The sequence below is a fragment of the Euprymna scolopes genome, chromosome 6 (assembly GCF_053919585.1).
Source record: "Euprymna scolopes isolate OS-2025 chromosome 6, ASM5391958v1, whole genome shotgun sequence".
NCBI lineage: Eukaryota > Metazoa > Mollusca > Cephalopoda > Sepiida > Sepiolidae > Euprymna > Euprymna scolopes.
The window spans coordinates 110,342,520-110,366,048 of record NC_136487.1 but is presented as its reverse complement, the minus strand read 5'-3'; the positions used below and the strand labels follow the sequence as shown (position 1 = coordinate 110,366,048).

At 31.8% G+C, this 23,529-nt stretch overlaps 1 protein-coding gene and 1 long non-coding RNA gene across 4 annotated transcripts in view; one reads left to right on the top strand and one right to left on the bottom strand.

Annotated features, from left to right (window-relative positions):
• Nucleotides 1-23,529, bottom strand: part of LOC145277866 (uncharacterized) — a 157,099-nt gene that overhangs the window by 20,158 nt on the left and 113,412 nt on the right. The gene's annotated exons all lie outside the window — the stretch shown is intronic.
• Nucleotides 17,737-23,529, top strand: part of LOC145277865 (cilia- and flagella-associated protein 68-like) — a 52,152-nt gene continuing 46,359 nt past the window's right edge. For 2 of the 3 annotated variants that reach the window (XM_080129824.1, XM_080129821.1), the window contains exon 1: nt 17,743-18,122. In XM_080129824.1, coding sequence (XP_079985950.1) covers nt 17,907-18,122 — 216 coding nt within the window. In that variant the 5' untranslated portion in view covers nt 17,743-17,906. Of the gene's footprint in view, nt 18,123-23,529 lie in introns of all 3 variants that reach the window. The other variant, XM_080129822.1, reaches the window with a different exon arrangement.

The following is a 23,529-nucleotide window of genomic DNA, read 5'->3' as shown; positions in this document are numbered from 1 at the left end:
TGCATATATATGCCAAAAAATCACTTACCTAAAAAAATTTATTAAATGGGTAGTTCCATTCTTCATTGTTAAGAATTTATCCATATTTATATTTTAAATTCCATGTATTTTTTAAATAAAAGGATTTTTTAAAGCGAGGGTCCTAGAAAATCGCATTTTTGTAACATGTTTTGCACAAAGCGTTAAATAGCTGCTGTTACTAAAATGAAATTTATGAAGTATGGTTTCCTCCAAGGGCATAAATAATGTTTCTTTTTTATTGCGTGAATAAACCAAAATTAGTATCTTTCATCCTCCGTAGTTAAAAAAGAAACGCACATTCACTCATAAGCTTTTCCCCTAGAACAAAAAATCCGCTTCATCGATTTAAAAAAGAATCTTTTAATGAAATACACCAGTTTTTGATTGATATATTTTAATACTTCTTCATCAACTAATTTTACTTTTTTTAATATCTAAAAAAAAAAGAAAACATTCAATGAAATAGAAAAATTTGCCGTCGGCGTCTGGTATTTACTTGACGATGTAAGCATAACATGAGCTTTAATTTAAAAAAAATCAAAGTGTTTTTAAAAAAAAAAAGGTTTTACACTTTGGACTTTACATGTAAATTTCAAAAAAAAACTATTCTTTTTTTGTTGTTTTAAATTGGAATATTTTCTTTATTAATCTGTTATCTTCAATTTGTGATATATAAAACTTCGACACATAAATTAATTATTAAAATTTTAATAAACATTTCAAAATGGGGGTGTGAATTTGATAAAAAAAACGTTTGTCTAAAATATTATATTTGGTTTATTGGAAAGAGCATAAATTTCACACTGACCCTGAAAATATCATAAAAATTGAATCAATAGAAAAATTTTGATAGATTTTTAAAGTTTAAAAATTGAAAAATATTTAACTCTTAAAATTCTATTGATTTTATTACGTAAAAAATGGCTGCATGAAGGCACGCCGGCATTTTGTAAACATTTTGTAAACACTGTTTTTTAAAAAATAAAAAATAATATTTCTATTATTTTTTAAACAACTTTAATAGTTTATTTTGAAAGTATCTTCCATATAAAAAATAAACAACTCACTTTAAAACGAGAAATTACGAGTTTTTTTATATTTTATTCGCAATTTTCTGTTAGGGGTGTCAAAAATTTCTATAAATTTCTGATACATCTAGAGTTTCTATTCTTTTTCTTTCTTTCTTTCTTTCTTTCTTTCAATATTTCATACAGATTTGTCACTCAGCTAGCAGATTTGGTGCTTGTACACTTTATTGCCGAAATTGGAGACGCCATTTTTTTCACGCACTTGCTATCCAAATCTAGGGAAGACAATCATTATAAGGCCGAACGATTGCTTCCAGAAAGGGAAAGAATAAATTTACCAAAATTTACATTTATTACTTCCGGAAACGATAAATTAAACTAAATAAATTTACCAAAATTAACATTTATTACTCCCTTAAACTATAATTATCATTTATTACTTCCAGAAACTTGGTAAACCGATATTAACAATTCAAAAAAATATTTAAAATTATTTATTTGTTCGAAAAGAAAACCCAAAAACCAAAACACACAAATGAAAAAATAAACAAACAAAAAAAACAAAAAAACAATAAATGTTTTGGTTTTCAAATGGCGCTCGCCCAGGTTAAACTATTATGAATATGTCATTTCAATTTTCTGTTTTTAATAAAAAAAAAAAATGTTCCATGAAAACCTTTCCCGTTCTCATCAATTAAATCGAAACATTTCCAATTAAACAATTACGGATATATGTCCTCTTTCACTTTCTTTATTTACTTTTAAAGCAACACTGGACTTTTATAAAATAGTTTTTGTTTTGTTTTGTTTTTTTTTTTTTTTGTTTTTTTTTTTCGAGCAAATAAATAATTTTAAACATTTTTTTGAATTGTCAAGATTCATTTTCTCCAGTAATATCGGTTTACCAAGTTTCTGGAAGTAATAAATGATAATTTTAGTTTAATTTAACGCTTCCGGAAGTAATAAATGTTAATTTTGGTAAATTCTTTCCCTTTCCGGAAGCAATCGTTCGGCCATATAATGATGTCTCCCCTAGATTTGGATAGTAAGTGCGTGAAAAAAAATGGCGTCTCCAATTTTGGCAATAAAGTGTAGAAGCACCCCAGATTTTTATGGGTCGCTATTTTTGCCATAAATTGTTAGGTGAAAGGGTTTTTTTTTTCAGGAAAACTTGCACTTTTTTTTAAAAAGAAAGTTGGTAATAAACGTTTCTTTTGGAAAACAGAAATTGGTACTCCTTGGGCGTTGAGTTCCATGGCGACCAGCATAAAAAACACGCATGGCTCCCTTTCTGACGCAAGCGCACGTAACACTTTTTTAATTTACTGACGTTGTCGTAGTAACTAAACGATTATTTGTCACATTTATTTTGAAAAAAGTTTTACTCTTTATGAATATTAAAAGAAAAATTACTAAACATTTATTAATAATGCCTCACTTTTACAGACATTTGTTTTTAAATTTCTTTTTAAATGACGACTTTTATCGACTTTTTTTTAATAGCATTTGCGGATGGGTATGCTGACATTTGTTTTTTTTTAATTTCTTTTGAAATTACTTTTATTTTGATAGCATTTGCGGATGGGTAAAAAACGAAAAAATAACTAAGCTATTTACTGACAATTTCTCGGTATCTTGACTTTAATAAAATTTATTTGTTAAAAATATTTGTAAAAGTGAGAATTATCAGTAAATGTTTTTTTTTTTCGTTTTTTTACCCATCCACAAATGCTATTTAAAAAAAAGAAAGTAAATAAAAAGTCATTTAAAAAGAAATTTAAACAAATGTCAGCATACTCATCCGCAAATGCTATTAAAAAAAGTCGATAAAAGTCGTCATTTAAGAAATTTTAAAACAAATGTCTGTAAAAGTGAGGCATTATTAATAAATGTTTAGTAATTTTTCTTTTAATATTCATAAAGAGTAAAAATGCAATGGAAATTTAAATTTCGCTCCGTTTTAATCTTTTTTTTTTATTGTGCTTCTCCTAAACAAATATAAGCAAGAAAATAACATTCAACAATTGTACTTTATATATATAAAACACGAAATATTAAAAAAAATATATATATATTACCGAAAGAGAAATAATTCCATTTTTAAACGAAAAAAGTCAATTTGGTATATAAAAGTTCCGTTTAGTGATGTCACGTGATGACAAGCGGAGTGAAATAATTGTCCCCAAATAAAAAAAAATTATCCATCCGTACAAAAAAAAACAAATATTTATTATAGAAAAATTACGTATAATGTTATAATTACAAAGAGATATATAGAAACACGCATGCGTACCATAAACATATTATACTAAAATGTGGAAGCCATCCGTCCAGTGGTTATTTAAACTATTAATCACGAACGAACCAAGAGTTACATTTTTATATATATAGATATAAAAAAATATGTGCATCCACTGTATACAAAAAATATTTATATCCACTATATACAAAAAAATATTAATATCACCTATATACAAAAAATATTTATATCTTCTATTTACAAACAATATTTATGTCCACTATATACAAAAAATATTTATATCCACTAGATACAAAAGAATATTTATGTCAACTATACGAAAGAAATATTTATATCCATTATATACAATATATATATATATATTTATATATATACATATATATATATATATATATATATATATATATATATATATATATATATATATATATATATATATATCAACTATATACAAAAAATATTTATCCTCACTGGATACAAAAAAATATTTATATCCACTGTATACAACAGATATTTATATCCACTATATACAAAAAATATGTATGTCCACTATATACAAAATATATTTATCTTCACTATATACAAAAAATATTTATATCTACTATATACAAAAAATATTTATATCCACTATATACAAAAAATATCCATATCCACTATTAACAAAAAATATTTATATCTACTTTATACAAAAAATATTTATATCCACTATATACAAAAAATATTTATCTTCACTATATACAAAAAATATTTACTTCACTACATACAAAAAATATTTATCTTCACTATATACAAAACATATTTATATCCACAATATACAAAAAATATTTATATTCACTTTATACAAAAATATTTATATCCACTATATACAAAAAATATTGATATCCACTATATAGAAAAAAATATTTATATCCACTATATAAAAAAAAATATTTATCTCTATTATATACAAAAATATTTATATCAACTATATACAAAAAACTATTTATCTTCACTATATACAAAAAATATTTATATCCACTATATACAAAAAAAATATTTATATCCATTATATACAAAAAATATTTATATCCACTATATACAAAAACATTTTTATCCACTATATACAAAAAATATTTATATCCACTATATACAAAACAATATTTATATACTCTATATACAAAAATATTTATCTTCACTATGTACAAATAAATATTTATTTCCACTATACACAAAAAAAATATTTATATCACTATATACAAAAAATATTTATCTTTACTATATACAAAAAAATATTTATCTTTACTATGTACAAAAAAATATTTATCTGCACTATATACAAAAAAATATTTATCTGCACTATATACGCAAAAATGTTGATATCCACTATACAAAAAAATATTTATATCCACTATACAAAAAAATACTTATATCCACTATATACAGAAAATATTTATATCCACTATATACAAAAAATTGATTGTATCCACTATATACAAAAAAATATTTATATCCACTATATACAAAAAATATTTATATCCACTATCTATATATCTATAAAAGTGAACGTGTCTGTGTGTATGTGTGTGTCTGTGTCTGTGTGTATGTGTACATTTCCCTACGCAACAACTCTGTCAATTTTTTGTGTACAGACTCGAAATTTGATATATCGGTTATTTAGATTAGAGAAAATCGATGTGATTGGGTTAGGGCCAGATATTTCTCTGCGAAGGGGTCAAAGTTCAACGATTTGAATTTTGAGAACTCTACCAAACTCCTCCGACAATTGTGGGTCGAAACACTTTAAATTTTAGATGTATGTTTCTTGGGCATGGATCTAACTTAATAACTTGAGTTGAGCCCAAAACAATAAAGATTACGGGGTCATAATAGGGGCCAAAGTAAAAAAAAATTACCGCTTTTTTTTGGGGGGGGGGTGCTCAGCATACACCTCGAAACACCCAGGCAACGCTGGGCACGCATTGCTAGTATACAAAAAATATTAATATCTACTATATACAAAAAATATTTATCTTCACTATATACAAAAAAATATTTATATCCACTATATACAAACAATATTTATATCCACTGTATACAAAAAATTATTTATCTTCACTATATACAAAAAATACTTATATCCACTATGTACAAAAAATATTTATATTCACTATATACAAAAAAAAATTATATCCACTATATACAAAAAATATTTATCTTCATTATCTACAGAAAATTATTTATCTTCACTATATACAAAAAAAATATTTATAACGCGTTTTCGTTTTTTAGATTGACAGATTAATTACTTCGCAAAATTCTACTTTTCAGACTTTACATTACATTTGTTAGTCAACATGTATTATTAACATTTAATCAAGTTGACTCTCAGGAAAGACCGGGTAAGGACAGTTAGTTATATACATATATTGTTAAATATACAAGTGTAAACATTCCGCCATGAATGATGAGTAAGATTACGCTTTGCCAATGTTCGCACCCATATTCATACAAAATAACGTCTCAGTTTGTGAAGTTAAAAAAGAAATAAGAAATAAAGAAGATATCACACACTGAGAAGTTTAAAAAGGAAAGAAAACCTGATCTATCTCTTCGCGTCTCTTTCCCCTCTCTTCCTCTTTCGATGAAGCATGTGCGATGGACATTATAACAATATCAACATAGCTTTAGTAGAACACTAGGTCATCCATGTCTCGTTGGAAATTAGTAGTGAGCCGTCTTAAAAGAAACGTATTAGAGCTTTCGTTGCTGATTATAGTCGGCGACTCACTCTAAAATCTAGGGCAGCGAAAATGATATTAGAAACTAGATTAAATCGGGCAATGGGGCGAGAGGATAGCACTATCTTTATTATAGTTAATGCTGGAAAACAAAGAAGCTCACGGAATCTTAATTAAGTCTTTGTTAAAAGAAGCAACAAACATGGCCACTTCGTTGTGTGAAACGGAGCATCGATTGACATCGCGTTTGTCACGTTGCTGGACGGACGTCTTGTGATCACAAACGACTGGATCTTTTTTTTTCGCTATCATTTTCAATAATTTTTTACTAGATAGCACAGTCTCACAATGGCTCTGTTTGGTGTTTATTTTGTTGACTTTTCTTATTTTGGGGAAACCGAAGTGACTGGATACGAGGGGTGTATAAAAGAGGGAAAAGTCTGGAAGGTTCTCAAATAAATTGGGTTCGATAAGACTTCAAGAATCGATGGTTTATATATAAGATGTATTTGAGGTTGTCGCCTAATTTTTACCCTTGCCGATTATGATGTTGAACTCTTGATTTAGAATCGGGTCCATTCCCAGGTATTTAACCAGATCTATCATCAAAATGCTTCGCAAGGACATCAATAGTGGGGATAGTAATAAGTAATTTGCGGCTCTTAACGATGTTCCTATTTACAATGCCTCCCCACGGGACAGAGTTAGACACAAGGGTCGTTTTTTAACGTGATGTTAAATACAGAGTTAAAGATTTTGGCCTAGATCTTAGCTAATCATCTTGTCTTGTATCGTCCCATAAAGCCCAATTTTGTACTGGTAAGAGCCGGTCGATCTAAGATAATTTTTATACAACATATTTGATTAAAGAAGTCAACACTGGAAATGAGCAGATCGGTTAAGATCAGTCAAAACATTCCATAGGGAAAATCATCATTATTTGAAGACTGTCTTCGAACCGATTTAGTCCTCAGTTTCGCTCTTAGATTCGCCTTTTATGCAAACCCCGGTGCACTGATAGAGATGAATAATTTTAATTCGAGGTCTTTCATTTTGTCCAGAGCTATTAACCGGGATTCCTATTTTAATTAATGCCTTATGTGATTACGTTGAGCCTTTCACTCGCACGCTTAAGGTGAATCGGGCTCTTCGAGGAATTAGTTTGTCTGGATCACGATAACGTGACCGTGCTTGTAACGAGCAACGTTGAGATTATAGTCGGTGACATAAAAGTAAGACGTTATGAACATGTGACATGCTCCTGCGACAAGTCGGTGTTTGGAGGGGGAATAACATTTCAGAGATAATTTGGCTGCACGAATGAGTATTGCAAAATACTCTGCGTTTGCGTTAGTCCTGAACACCAGTTGGAGAAAAATTTTCGGAAGTATTGAAAGCTGTTAAGGCCACCGTCTATCTGTGGTTTTTAAGAAATCCTAAATTAAAGGTGTTTTGTCTGCGCATGTATCCTCTTATTCTGTACCGTTTTTCAGTGTCTCCACTAGCGGCAATCACTCTACTTTGTGTTAGTGATGACTTTTCTCAGGTTCTTGTGGCGTGGAAGGCATCCTATCGTTTGTCGCGTGATCAGCTACTTACATCCATCTGAAGGTTGTCTGGGTATGCCAAGCGTTGAGATTTGTCAACATATACTCTAACTGACTGAATACACATTGTGTGAGAGCAAGTGAATTCTGGATAGAAGATACTAAGCATTTACGGTTTTAAAAAGTGCTCACTTGCATGAGGGCGGGGAGAATGAGGTGTACATACTGATTACACCGAAACCGCCCATTTTACCGCGAGTGTCGACAGCCGTTGAAGTTCCTTTTACGAGTGAAAGAAAGATTCTCTCACATCCGAGTGGTGTTCGAAATGCATATATCTGGTTATAGTGAGGAGATCTGTTCAAGACGATGCAGTTAAGAGCTTAGACTGATGAAGGAAAAGGGCTTTGCTTACCTAATCTAGTCTTGATCGTGTTTTGGGTTTCGATCATTACGACTCATCATTTACCTGCCTGATAAGAAATGCCGTCTGGGTCGGCAACAAACGTTGGGCTTAGTAAACATACCGTTATGTTCCATGCGATAGCAGTGTCAGAAACTGATTTTAAGAATGCGTGACCAACAATTGAATAATTCGACCTCCTATTTTTACACGATTATAACTAATTGAAAAATGTAATTCAAACCCTATTTTTTCAGTTAAAGGAGAAAATAACAAATTTTAAAAATATAACAGGTTTAATAGCAAATTATGCAATAATTTTTTTAATCGGCTTTCTTTAAAAAAGATTTGAAGAAAACCAACGAAATTTTTCTTCCTTCGAGTATAAAAAATCGATATAAATTCCAAAAAATCACTTACTTAAAAAAAAAAAAAACAATTCAAAGTGTAGTTCCATTCTTCATTGTTAAGAATTTATCCATATTTATATTTTAAATTCCATTTCTTTTTTGAATAAAAGAATTTTTTAAACGACTATTTGAAAAACGCGCTATCATGGAAGCATTTTTAGAAAAATCGGAAGTAATCTTTCTCCTTGTTTTAACCTACGGATGAACAAAAGGACATAAAAACCACACGCTCGCGTTAGGCGTGTAGGCTTGTACCTGGAGAAATATGTGTTCCCGTAGTTTAAAAATAGTCAAATTTATTCCTTAAAAAAAAACTCTCCATGAATTTCTTTTCTTTTCTCAAAGAAATACATAAATTTTTGATTTATTATATTTTCATTTTTTTGTCGAGTGAATGTTTTTTTAAAATATCTAAAAAATGAAAATATTGAATGAAATAGAAAAAAATTGTTATCGTCCATTACTTACTGGACAATATAAGCAGAACATAAGTTTCCAATAAAAAAATCAACGTGGTTTAAAACTAAAAGTTTTACACTTTGGACTTTTCAGGTAAATTAAAAAAAACACTTCGTTTTTGTTTTAATTTACAATATATTATTTATTGATCTTTTATCTTCAATTTGTGATATATAAAACTTTGGTACATTAATTATTTACATTTAAATAGACATTTCAAAATAGAGGGGTTAAAAAAACGTTTGTCTAAAATATTATATTCAGTTTATTGGAAAGAGCATAAAATTTCACATTAGCCCTGAAAATATTGTAAAAATTGAATCAATAGAAAAATGTTGATGGATTTTTAAAAGTTTAAAAATTGGAAAATATTTAACTCATAAAATTCAATTGATTTCATGACGTAAAAAAATGGCTGCATGGAAGCGCGCCGGCATTTTGTAAACAGTTTTTTTTAATAAAAAATAATATTTTTATTATTTTTTATACAAATTTAATAGTTTATTTTGGAAGTATATTCCATAAAGAAAATAAACAGCCCGCTTTTAAAAGAGAAATTACGAGTTTTTTATATTTTATTCGCAGTTTCGTGTTAGGGGTGTCAAAAATTCCCTCAAAATTCTGATACAACTATCCATGCGATGTCTGGGTGGGAACTACAAGTCACATCCTTTTTACTGCGCTATTGTGCATCCGTTGTGTGAGTTAATTGAGGCTATACGGTTCGCATGTTGAGCGAAGAGTTCTTTGTTCTGGGGTCCCTTTCGAGTTGTTGCAGCTGAGCACCAAGGATGAATAAGGACAAAGATTCTTTATTTGCTAGCAATTCTGAGAAGCGTTATATGTCTTATTGTGGGGATTCGGTCTCCTCAACTGAAAAAGATCGTGAAGGCTCGAAAATTCGCAAAGTGAACACTTACCTTGAAATTGTAACTTTCAAGATCTGTGTTTTCAAAAACTTCTACAAGTTTAGCTTCAATCCTTCAAATCTGTGTCAGATGACCTTTTTTAGTTCACTTCAACGTAAAATTATTTAGTGAAATGAGTTTCGAGATTGTTCTTAAACTTATTATTAACGCAAACCATGCTTCAAAATAAATGTTACGAAGGTACTGTGCTATTTTTATAGTATTTTTAAGTTAAATTCAAGTTTTACGTTATATTTTGTTTATTGAATTGTTAAGTGAAAGTACAAAATAGTTACAAAATGTCCCCTATCCCATGTGAAGAATATCTTTAAAGATAAATAAAAAAATAAAATAAGCACATATTGTTTTTGATTGTTTAAATTTTAAATTTTAATAATAAATAAATAAACTTTTGAAGATATAAATATCTCTTATTTTACTGTATTTCCCTCATAAAAAACCTATCTCTTTTCATGTATTAAGATGGAAAATAATTCCTTTTATTTAAGAAAAGAAAATAGTCGATTTTGGACGATTTTGGTAATTTCTTTTGCAATTCGATACAACGGAAGGACGTCCGGTAGTGCATTCAGACTTTATTCTGTGACATAACCAACTTACGTGACTTTAGTGCAAGGGTCATCTGTAAGTAGGTCATGACACTTGTCTTTTTTAGACCCGGATAAATTAGAGTTGATTTACTTTTCTTATCTTCTCCTATTTACCTTAGCATTATATCATAAGGACTTTTTTTTCTTTTTATCCTTTCCCATCCGTTTTTTTTTTTTTTTTTTTTTACCCTAATTAGATGACAGATTTGCTATTTTGCGTGTCCACTTTTGTAAATTAGAAAGAAATTTATTAAATAAAGTTTTTAGAACCTACACAGGCTTTTTCAGTTGAAAAGATTATTTTGTTAATGTGCGAGCTTTGTATGCTCAAAATTGTTTTTACTATATATATATATATATATATATATATATATATATATATATATATATATATATATATATATATATATAATAGGACAACAATAGTATGAAATGAAATCACAAAACTATATATTGGTAGATATAGAATGGATCCATTCTATATCTACCAATATATAGTTTTGTGAATTCTTTCATACTATTGTTGTCCTATTGTATAAGCTTGGCATTATCCAGATGTCTCATTTTGTGGATTTTAACCCTCTCTTTTCCTCTTACGCATTAAACTATATATATATATATATATATATATATATATATATATATATATATATATATATATATATATATATATATATATATATATATATATGTTTTGAGAAAAATAGAAAAACCGAATGAAATTATTAAAATAATCAACGTTTCGTCCTTATTTCAGAGGACATCTTCAGGATATTGAAGTAAAAATGCAAGAAAAGAAAAAGTCATAGATCGTACGAAAAGAGAACAGTTTTTGAATCCTACCTATGTCGGGAAGGACAAACATATGTGTGCGTATGGGAAGGTTGGGTTGTTCGATGTCTATATATACACTTTTAAAAATGCGTTAAAATAAATATGTACATTTTTTTTCTCCTGTAAACTTATTCATTTTGTTGAAATATTTAAGGAAAAACGGTTAGCCAGGATCTGTTTTGATGTTTTGTTCTTTGATTATTATTTTCCCTATGCTAGGGGTTAAATCGTAGAAGCCTTTTCTTTGCGTAATAGTATTAGTATTTAATATTAGTGCTGATTCTAAAAGTCTTCTTTTAGCTCTATCTATCACGTATTTAATAATTTTCGCTTGATCTAAAATAATTTCTATTATATACTAGACCACCCGTTACCCGTTGGGTCAGTACGTTATATTAGCTATGAAATTCATGTATGAGCGTGACACTTGTGGCATAAAGAAAATAGTTTTTTTTTACATAACAGAAGCATTTCTATGAAAGTATATTAAAATGAAAAAAGAATATAGATAGATTTCTATGAGTCGTTCTGTTTATTATAATTGTTATTTTTTTTTAAATTACAGTTACTGAATTATAAGTGGTTGGTCATACTTATAGGTAAATATGCACTGAACAGGTATCATAATCCTTATTATAGTTAAATTCAAATTTTGATATATCATCTTTTAAATGAAATTGTTAGTTGAAAGTACAGAATAATAAAAAAAACACTCTCCACATGTTAATAATGGCTTTGTAAATAGAAAATGAAAATAAAATGTAACTTTTTTCATTTAATTTAAGCAAACATTCAGTACCCATTGTGTAAAGGAAAACACTATTTAATGTAATAGAAATGTGTGCATTTACCGATTCAGCTTTCCGTTTGGAAATGTAAGCAGAAATGTAAGCAGACGACTTTAAAAAACATGGGAAGAAGAAAAAGAAATTTTTTTGTAATAACGCCCTCTAGTAAAAAGGTCTGCATAAGTTAAGGGGGATAACTCTATCCAGTTTTACATCGCTCCCTTTTTCTCGCGTACGTAACGAAAACAGAGGGAGTAGGAGTGTTGAAATCTATTAGAGGGAAAGTGAGAGGTGTTTTCTTTCCATAAATTGTATAGGGTAATATTTCATATTATTAATAGATTCATAGATAAATAGATTTTATAATATATATTATAATTATCTATGAATCTATGTATTATTTGTATATATAAATAACTATTTGATCAAATTAAATGAAATTGTTTGTATTAAAAGCGATATAAAAATTCCGGAATTGGAATAACGGATTGAAGACGTTGCTATTTACGCATGCGCAACCGGATGTTGAAAACCGGAAATCTGATTGCAAACATACAAGATCCATAGACTTTTAGTATTATATATATATATATATATATATATATATATATATATATATATATATATATATATATATATATAGGAAGTCCATTGTTATATGGTGATTTAAATTTAAAGTTTTTTTTTAAGACCAGACAAGTGCAAGATTTTTTATAAACATATTTGTTCATTAAATTCTTTCGAATTCGAATCATAAAAGCTTCTTCTTCAGGAAATGTGTTTTGTTTTCCTCGTTCGTACTATCATTCGTTTTAGTATATACCATTTTTATTCTTCAACTTCCCATATTATGTTTATATTCTATTATTCTATTATTTGAGGATTATATTTATGGAATTATTTTAATTTTGTGAATACTATGATTGTGACGAGTTAAGATAATTAATGTTTCTTTTAATATAAGAAAATATTAATTTGAAGAAAATTTAGCTAACAATTACTTTTATGGTAAGAAGACAGAATATTTACTGTTAAAAAAAACTAATAAATCGTTGCAATCTATACTCCTATATATTCGTTTTTTATTTATTTATTGATATTCATGTTAAACCCCCTTTTTTCTATTTATTTAAAAAGAAAATACAACTTTGTTATATATAGGTGTGTGAAATTGCATTCACTAGCAAAAGATCAAGCTAATTTGCATATTCTTTTAAACATTCATTTTAATTAATTTCCTATTAGGTTTTTCGGTTTTCGTATGGTATGATCATCTTTAGTTAACTATCATATGTAATGTCATCCATGCAGATATGTTACATTATTTATACTTGCGTAATATTTGCGTAAAAAGCTTATAGTAAACACAAACCTCTTTCTATATATATATATATATATATATATATATATATATATATATATATATATATATTTATGTAAGCATATATATATTTGTTTAAAAAATTTTGCCTACCAAACTCCTCTGTCAGTTTTTGGTCTACAGATATGAAACTTAATATATAGCATATTCGAACCCCTGTGAAACTTTATATTTGAGTTTTAGCCGGGGAAAATCAGTGTGAAAATTTTAAAAAAATGGCATTTCCCAGGTGAAGGTCGAACGACAGCATTACGAATATTCATGCATAACGTAATAGTTATTGGTTCATGTTTTAATTTTTAGCCTTGCAGCACATATGTCTTCATGGCTCAGGCATTGACGTCAAAGAAAAAGGTAAATCGTAAGCTAAACGCTTTTGTTTTCGATTCTCTGTGGTGGTACACGAGTCTTTTTTTTTTTTTTACTTTTTATATCGTTACTATATATTGGGTACAATATAATATAATAATTAATACGAAACGATTAAACCAACTTCCAACGTAGACCCCTACTACCATGTCTCCTTCTCCAACATCAGGGGTCTACGTTCTAACCTTCCAGAGGTTGAAACCCAATTACAGGAGGCTAAACCAGATCTTTTATTATTAAGTGAAACTGGCATTGGACAGGCTATTTCCCTAAAAGAGTTTGCAATTACAGGATACTCTAACTTAACTTCTAAATATGACCCCCAAGATCGCCATGGGCATGGAATATGTGCCTATATTAAAGATAGCTTTCCATGTGGGAGGGACATCTCCAGGGAAGATCCTAACTTACCCTATATGTGCTTCCGGGTTGCTTTAGCTCACACTACTGCATTTATATTTACTCTCTATCGCCCCCACAACAGCGGAGTTACTATCTTTCAAAGCATATCTGAGAAAATTGACCAAGTCCTATCTGCTTATCCTTCAGCAAACATTCACGTATGTGGAGACTTCAATGTTCACAACGTCGAATGGTTGACCCACTCAAACAAGACCGATGATGAGGGGAGGTTCTGTCATGATTTCTCCATTGCCTATGACCTCACTCAGATTGTTCAGGAACCCACCCGTGTGCCCGACAATGACGGCCAGTATGCGAGCCTACTAGACCTTTTTCTCACAACTTGCCCTGAACTATGTTCAGTTTCTGTTCTGTCGCCTCTTGGATCTTCCGACCACTCTGTTGTATCAATTAAGATAAAAATGAAATGTAATAAGTCCCCAGACGTACCTCTCCATCGTACAGTATATCGATACACTAAGACTGACTGGGATAGCTTCCGTACATTTATATCTGATCTACCTCTGCATTCCATGTTTAAAAAGGATGTGTCCTCTATAGTATTAGACCTGACTGAATGGTTAATTGTAGGTATTGACCATTTCATACCCTCTAAAAAATTCCAGCAAAAACCTAACAGCAAGCCATGGTTCTCTCCAGAATGTGCTGCTGCCATTGCGCACAGAAATCACTTTTTCCACTGCTTCAAACGTAATAGATGTATGGAAACTAAAGCCGTTTTCAGGACTGCCAGCAACCATTGTAAGAAAGTAATAAGGAACGCAAGAGAGTTGTATGCTCAATCTGTTAAGTCCAAAGTAGCTGAGCAGCGGCTTGGTTCCCACCAGTTTTGGCAAATAGCAAACAGAATCCTGAACAGAAGCGTGTGCTCCATCCCAACTATTATCAATGGACCTGAGGTAATCTCGTCAGCATCAGACAAAGCCAAACTCTTTGTCAAGAACTTTGCAGCTAATTCTACCCTTTGCGACCAAGGCCGCCAACCCCCAATATTTTCTCCTGTATCAGAAAACACGCTATGTGATATACGTATATCTGTACGTGATGTTGCCAAGCTTATCAAAAACCTTGATTCCAGTAAAGCAACTGGCCCAGACGGTATTCCAATTATAGTACTAAAAAAACTTCAACCTGAACTAGCGCCCATACTTACAAAACTATTTAAACATTGTCTTAAGGAGAATAGTTTCCCATCTCCCTGGAAAATCTCATCAGTGTGCCCTGTGTTTAAGAATTCAGGTGATCGCTCATCCCCCTCTCAGTACAGGCCAATAAGTCTTCTGTGCGTCATGAGTAAGTTGCTAGAATCTGTGTTAAATACAGAAGTAATCAACCATCTCAACAAAAATAACCTTCTTAGTGACACTCAATATGGTTTCCGTTCTGCTAGATCTACAGCAGATGTGCTTACAGTTATATCACATAGGATTAGCAAATCTCTCGACGGTGGCAATCTTTCTAGGGCAATTGCTCTTGACATATCTAAAGCCTTTGATAGGGTATGGCATAAAGGTTTACTTCATAAGATCGCTTGCTATGGTATAGCTGGAAAAGTCTTCTCAATTATTAAATCATTTCTTTCTGATAGGTTCATAAGAGTAGTAGTTGAGGGGCAAAAATCAGAAGCTCACAGTATTAATGCCGGTGTCCCTCAGGGGTCCATCCTGGGCCCAACTCTTTTCCTGATCTACATTAATGATCTTCCAAATCACATCCTTACATCATTTGTAGACATTTATGCTGACGACACTACCATTTATGGTAGCACATCTAAGACAGTAAACGACCAAGTTCTCTCCAATTCTCTCTCCTCTGATCTTGAGCATGTAGTACAATGGGGAAAGGAGTGGCTGGTTACTTTTAATGCATCTAAAACCAAGCTTCTCTCTTTACATCATCAACATTCTAATCCACATTTGGCATCAATTGAAATGAATGGCTCTCGTCTTCAGGAGGCCTCAAGTTTTGACAAGCTTCTGGGCTTAACCATTACGCCTGATCTTAAATGGAACACGTACATCAAATCTGTTGCCAAGGCCGCTGAAAAAATGGTGGGATCTTTCTGTCGATCCGGTAATTATCTCAGTGCTGATGCAATTCTCTATCTATATAAGAGCCAGGTACGTCCAAGGATGGAATACTGTTGCCACATCTGGGCAGGAGCTGCTAGAAAGGACTTGTCCTGCCTTGATAGAGTTCAAAATAGACTTCGTAGCCTCGTAGGAGATATCCTTTTCTCCTCCTTGCAACCTCTATCTCACAGAAGAGATGTTACGAGTTTGTCTCTGATGTATCGTTATTTTCATGGAAAGTGTTCGACTGAGCTTCAATCTATGGCCCCCCCTCGCCAAACTTTCACAAGAAACACTCGTCTAGCTGTAAACACTATCAATAATTCCCCCCACTCTTTATCTGTGCCTAAACCTAAACGTAGATTCTATGAACAAAACTTCTTTCTTAGAACTGCACGCCTGTGAAATTGTCTTCCGTTTTCCTGCTTTCCGGCTGACTACAATATGGTTGTGTTCAAGTCTAAAGTAAATAAGTTCTTGATGAGCCGTTCCATATAAGTTATCAAATTTACCAAATTTTCATTACTAATGATTACTATATTGTCCAATTTCTACTGTACACTCTTTAACTCTTATCCTTGAGTGGCCCCTGGGCCTTGATAATGTGGTGATGCCTATGTAAAAAAAAAAAAAAAAGAAAGAAATTTGCATTATTCAAAATATCATATTTAAGTGTATTTTACGACCGGGCAATGCCGGGCGGCTTGTTAGTGTTAAATAAATATAGAGTGGAGGATAGTCGATTAATTTGTTTAAAGAATATTTAGCTGATAATGATAATTCTTTTTTATAGAAGAAAGAGTCGTTTCTTTTGTATTTTTTTAATGTTTTTTGATTATTCTTTCACTCTTGGTGTCAAGGGTCTATTGCCCCCTTGACTTTTGGTGGGTAGTAAGATTGAGGAACGCTTCCCATGAAGTTTTGTGGGAAGGAAGACAAAAATGAGGATAACGGTTGATAATAGATTTCTTTTTTATCTTTTTGTTCGAAGGGGGCGCAGTTGGCTCACCCGAATTTAAGATTAGCGATACGTTTAGGATACGATTCCAGTATTTTCCTTTTTGTATTTTGTGTGCTTTGGATTTTTCTTAACGGGCAATTTATCGTTTACCTATCTCAGCCAAATCTGAAATTTTGTCTTCAAAAGTCGGGAATCTTCGTTAAATTCGCGGCGCGTTCTTCTGCGCAAGCACCCACAAAGTTACTTAAATAGAAAGTATCTAAAAATCTTCTCCTTGGAATAGGAGGATTTTTATCGCCTGGCTTTAAATTTCAATGACATTCGAGAAACGATGCGTGAACGAGTACTTCAGCTGGTAAAATCGAAGCGGTTGAGAATGTTCTTTTCGACAATAATTGATAAAGATATGAATAGAGCTCGTAAAGAAAAGAATCAAATCTCAAAGTTTTATCCCGTTGAATAAACATAGAAAAAGAGAACGAAGGCGGGAATAACTATGACGTCAATAATAGCAATAACGTCATTGCGTGCAATGAATAACTGAGTCGTTCCCAAGCAACGTTTAAAATCACAAGACGCGTACACTTATGGCCATTCTTTTTACCTCTGTAGGCCAGCATTTAAAATTGCCCGACAAGACGCGGACGATCGCATTTATTACTACGAAAGTAATTAATTTTTTTAAAATAAAATTTTAAATTTACCAGTAGTAGAATGACTTGCAGACTTCCGGTCGGAAATGAATCTATACGGCGGGTTATGCCCCAACCATGGTCCCAGCCTGATACCATCAGGATGGAACCTGGACCACTAGGATGGCGCAGTGGAAAATGGGAGAACACTGAAAATGATAAGATACGGATGGGAAACTGGGTGGAAAACTCTTACGATACCAACCGTCAAAGATTGTCGCCGCCATTACCCGGTCAGGTCGGACTGATTTTTTGTTTTCAATTTTATTGCGATAAAAAATACTAACTTAATTTACCTTATATATATATATATATATATATATATATATATATATATATATATATATATATATATATATATATATATACTAGCAGTATTACCCGGCCTTGCTCGGAGGTTGCTTTGATGCCTTTTTTATGCTTATTTTAATCTGTATCTTTGTTAATGCCAATAATTGTTTTTTTTTAATCCTAAAATTATTTTAGTAAATTTCGGTTATATTGACACCTTACTGATCAACGTAGCCCCCAACACAGTGGATGCAACGTGCTAGCAACAATTCAATTTCTCTGATTTGTCCCCTTAGCAGCTATTCTTCCAGCTCAAAACCAACTATTTTGGCGAGGTTTTGAGGGCCATGATTTCTTGAATGTTTTCATTTCTTGATTTCGCTGTATAGTTCTACAATTAGTCCAAAATTCCTTATCTTATGTTGCTGGACATGCTACTTGTGCTTGGTTGTTGGGGGCCTACGTTTTGTAAAGCCGACAAATAAGAAACATTTTCACTAAATATGTACGTAGACTGCTTTGCAATTTCTTCATGATCAGTTGCTTGTTCAATGGATGCTCAAAAATAGAACCATAATTTTTGCCCTGTTACAAAACGCGTAAATTTTCAAGTCTTATAAAATTCTTTGCAGTTAATGAAAAAAAATTAAGACATTAATGTACGGAGTTTGAACCTACAGATCACGCCATACAAAAAAAACACGCTATCAACTTACTCACACTAAAATTTTCACGACCCGTTGTTCTATCATTGTTGCTAAGCGACGACATGGAAAAATGGCTTTATCGATAATAGATAAATTAAAATAATGGTTTCGATTATCGATTATCGGTAATTATCGGGAGTATTCTCAGACAAAACTTAACTAAGATCACTCCCAGACTTATACACTAAACTTCTGTAAATTTTAAAGCAAATCTGTTCGGCCGTTTTGGAGTCTATAAGGAACGAACTCAAACACACAATAAGAAAAGTAAATGTTGTGGAGACACCTACTAATTAATATAGGTGGGTGAGTGAGATATATAAAGGTATCAATCACCAATATCGGGGGAGTCCGGCAACGACCGTCAAATAGGCTAGACGCTTATGCTGCTTCCAGTAAGACATGCAACACGCCACCTGCCGGAATATCTCCAACTGAAGTATATCTGAAGACATGTAAATATGTATATAACTTTTCTTCCTAATATATTATTGTATACCTTTACTTTCGTGTTCTTGTTAATTATTTGTGCAGACACAACAGTATATATATATATATATATATATATATATATATATATATATATAGAGAGAGAGAGAGAGAGAGAGAGAGAGAGAGAGACAGACAGACAGACAGACAGACAGACAGACAGACAGGGGAAATATTAGCGTGATGGAGATGAAACCTGGAAAATGCTGCGTAACATAAACGCCATATTTTCATAATTTACTACCTTGCTCTACTAACATAGTGTTTAATTTCTCTCCACCAGGTTTAAATTATGCTTTTTAATACTTGCATTGATACAATGATTCTCTGGACAATTTTGAAACATTCTTTAACTTAAAAAAAAATGGTAAAAGTTCTTTGCAATTTTAAAGATTTTCAAATTAATTCTAATCAGTAATTTGTCATTTTATTGGCTTTCTCGAGGTGAGAAGAGCTTCTTTTAGAAAATCCATGGATTAAATTCAGTTGTTTATATTCTTTGCTTGAACACGTAATGATTTCATACATTTTGTAAATTTGCCAGTTTTATTATTCATCATTTAAATATTTCTTATGTTAATGTTTTATCTATAACATCGATTTTATAAAGATAGGATATAATCTAATTTATATAACACAATACGTTTGTGTCTCTATCTCACTCCATTTTTTCAAACTGAATTTCCTACGAGACGATAGGTCGATGAGAGGTGCGAAGAGGATCAAATGATTGCCTTTTTGTAGATTGTTCTTTTATATTTTTAGCCGATAAAAATAGCTGCTTAGGGGCAAAAATTAAAAGATTAGAACTCGACAGGCATAAGTCAACTTAACGTGTTTGCACACATGGGCAAATATATATTTATACGTTATAGTCTGTTCATTTTTACCTATTTCTTATTCATCTGACGATAGTTCAAGCGATAATGACTAAGACTGAAACGCTATATGTTTTGGTTTCGATTCTAGCTGATGGCACCTCAGCTATATATATATATATATATATATATATATATATATATATATATATATATGAGGGGCGTGCAATAAGTAATGCCCTTGACCCACTTCCCATAGCAGTAGAGCAACGAAACTTGGCACAGTTATTAGTCTTTCTCTACATAGAAACCACCCAATGTTATGCATTTCTTCACTCGTTTGATGCAGCTCTGGAGACCGTTTTTGTAGAACACCCCAGGTTGTCCTCCAACAACAACGTGACTTCAGAAATCAAGGCTGCATCATCTGGGAAACGCTTTCCTTTAAAAAACAACTTCATGGCTGAGAAGAGGTGAAAGTCAGAGGGTGCAAGGTCATGAGAGTAGGGAGGATGGGGAAGGATTTCATAACCACACGCCCGTGCTTCTGATCTGGCGACATGCGAGTTGTGGATCAGAGCGTTGTCCTGCAGGAGGAGGGTACCTTTGCTGATCTTGCCCCGCCTCTTGATTTTGATAGCTTCCCTTAATTTCCTAAAAAGTGAAGCATAATAGGCTCCTGTAATTGTGGTACCCTTTGCCAGGAAATCTGTTATCACTACTCCGCCTGGAACCAGAAGACTGAGCATGACCTTGCCAGCGGAGGGCTGCACCCTTGCCTTCTTTGGAGGTGGTGAGTCCAAGTGCTTCCACTGCATTGACTGGGCTTTGGTCTCTGGATCATAGTGATAGACCCCGGTTTCATCCTGTGCAATCAGTCTTTTGAAAAACTTTGACTCATCTTCTTGGCACATCTCCAAATTCATCCTCGAGCACTCGACGCCTTCTCGCTTCTGGAATGGTGTGAGCAACCTGAGAATCCATCTGACAGACACCTTATGCATATGCAAATAGTCATGAATGATAGTTTCTACAGACCATGTACTAATTTTGATATCTTGGGCTATTTAGCGAATAGTAATGCGCCGATCTTCCAAAATGGCAGCCTCAACTTGACGGACAGATGTCTCATCAATGGCAGAAGTGGGGCGACCAGGTCTGAGAGCTGTTTCCACAGACTTGCAGCTATGTTTGAATTCAGGATGCTAGCGTTTTACAAGGTCATATGATGGGGCATTATCACCATAAGTTTCTTTCATTTCATCAAAAGTCTCCTGTGGTACGCGTCCTTTCAAATACAAAAACTGGATCACTACTCGACATTCAACAGGCTCCATTTCACACCTGACTCCGTTCAAACAGCTGTATAACAGAAACTACAATTAGTTCAGAGCTGTAATTTGCCACATAACCCGTAGAGATATAAATCATTGCACATGCAAAATTTCAGCTAGATCAGACAACTGGAAATGGGTCAGGGGCATTACTTATTGCACGCCCCTCGTATGTATGTATATATATATATATATATATATATATATATATATATAATTTATTTATATAAACATTACTGGCTACATATGTGCATACATGTTTCTGTATTCACTCGTGCTAAGGGAGATTACGTCTTCAGGCCATGAATTATCTTCGAATATATATATATATATATATATATATATATATATATATATATATATATATATATATATATATATATATTAAATCCCCGAAACTGTTTCATGGTAAACTGATAATCCCTTTAAAAACATTGGTTCTACTGTTTGTTCATGTAAGTAAAACTATTCAGCTATACAGGAGATTAATTGAAGAGGTAGGTTTAGTACAAAAAAAATCCAAGTGTCTTTAAATCATTTTCAGTTGGACTGTGTTCTCGTCGGTTCGTACGTTGATTTGTTTGGAAAATTATGTGCGAGTTTGTTTATATTATTGTCATGTGCTGCAGAAGAATGAGTCTGAAACAAACTTTATTTGGAAAAAAAAAGGAAAGAAAAAATTCAAGCAGGGAGGAAAAGGGGCAAAAACGGCCCAGTCGCTGATCACTTACTATTTATGGCTTTTGGACTATTTATTCATGTGTATTTTGCATGTATATTTGTGTGTACGTATGTATATGCATGTGTGTATATGCGTATATGTGTGCCTCTACGTGATTATGTTTGTATGTGTGTGCACATGCATACTATGTTGGATAACTCTGTATGTACGCATGTGTTTATTTCCATGTGTATATGGGGTGGAGGGGGCTCCCATAAGCCGTGGTGAAGGCAACCCCTCTAGGAGAAGCAAGTCTCTGATTTTAAAAAAATCATAAAGCGGGAGACCAGTACCCGCATTAAGCTGGTCTGCAGTTTGACTTGTTGCTGGCTATCTTGCTCTTGCTTGTTGCTGGATGTCAACATTTTGAACCGAGAGAGAGATTTAGCTGTCGTACAAAGCTAAAATTCTGTAACACCATCAGGCATTTGTCTATAAAAAAATGGTCCTATTGCGATGGAAAAGTTGTGACGCGCGTAGGTCTAAAATGCTGGAAGCATGTAATAATTGATCTGCCATCATTATATGTATCTATGTATAGGTGTATGTATGTTTATGTATATGTGTATGTATATGTGTGTATATCTATATGTATATGTATGCATATATGTATGTGTATATATGTTTGTGTGTGTATGTATGTATGTGTATATATGCATGTATGTGCATGTATGTATATAGGCGTGTGTATGTGTATTTATGTATGTGTATATCTATGTAGATGTATGCATGTGTATGTATGCATATATATGTGTATGTATGTAATAGCATGTATGTATATGTGTATGAGTGCATATTTATGTACGTGTATGTATATGTAGGTAAGTGTATGTATATATGTATGTGCATATGTGTAGGTATGGGTATATGTATGTATATGTGTGTATGTATTTGTATATGTGTATGTATGTATATCTGTATGTATGCATGTGTGTCTGTATACGTATGTATGTGTATTATTCATGGTGTATGTATATATGTGTGTATGTTTACAGATATGTATGTGTGTATGTGTAGATATGTATATTTGCGTTTATATATATATATATATATATATATATATATATATATATATATGTATGCATGCCAATGGCCGTCTTGCGTATGTTTATGTATATATAAGTATGTCTATGTATGCATATATGTAATGTGTATGTATGTATGCATATATGTGGGTTATTTGTATGTGTGTATGTGTATGTATGTGTATATATGTATGCATGCGTGCATGTATATATATATGTATATATACCAGTGAGCGTCTTCAGTGTCATGTCTGCTTGTG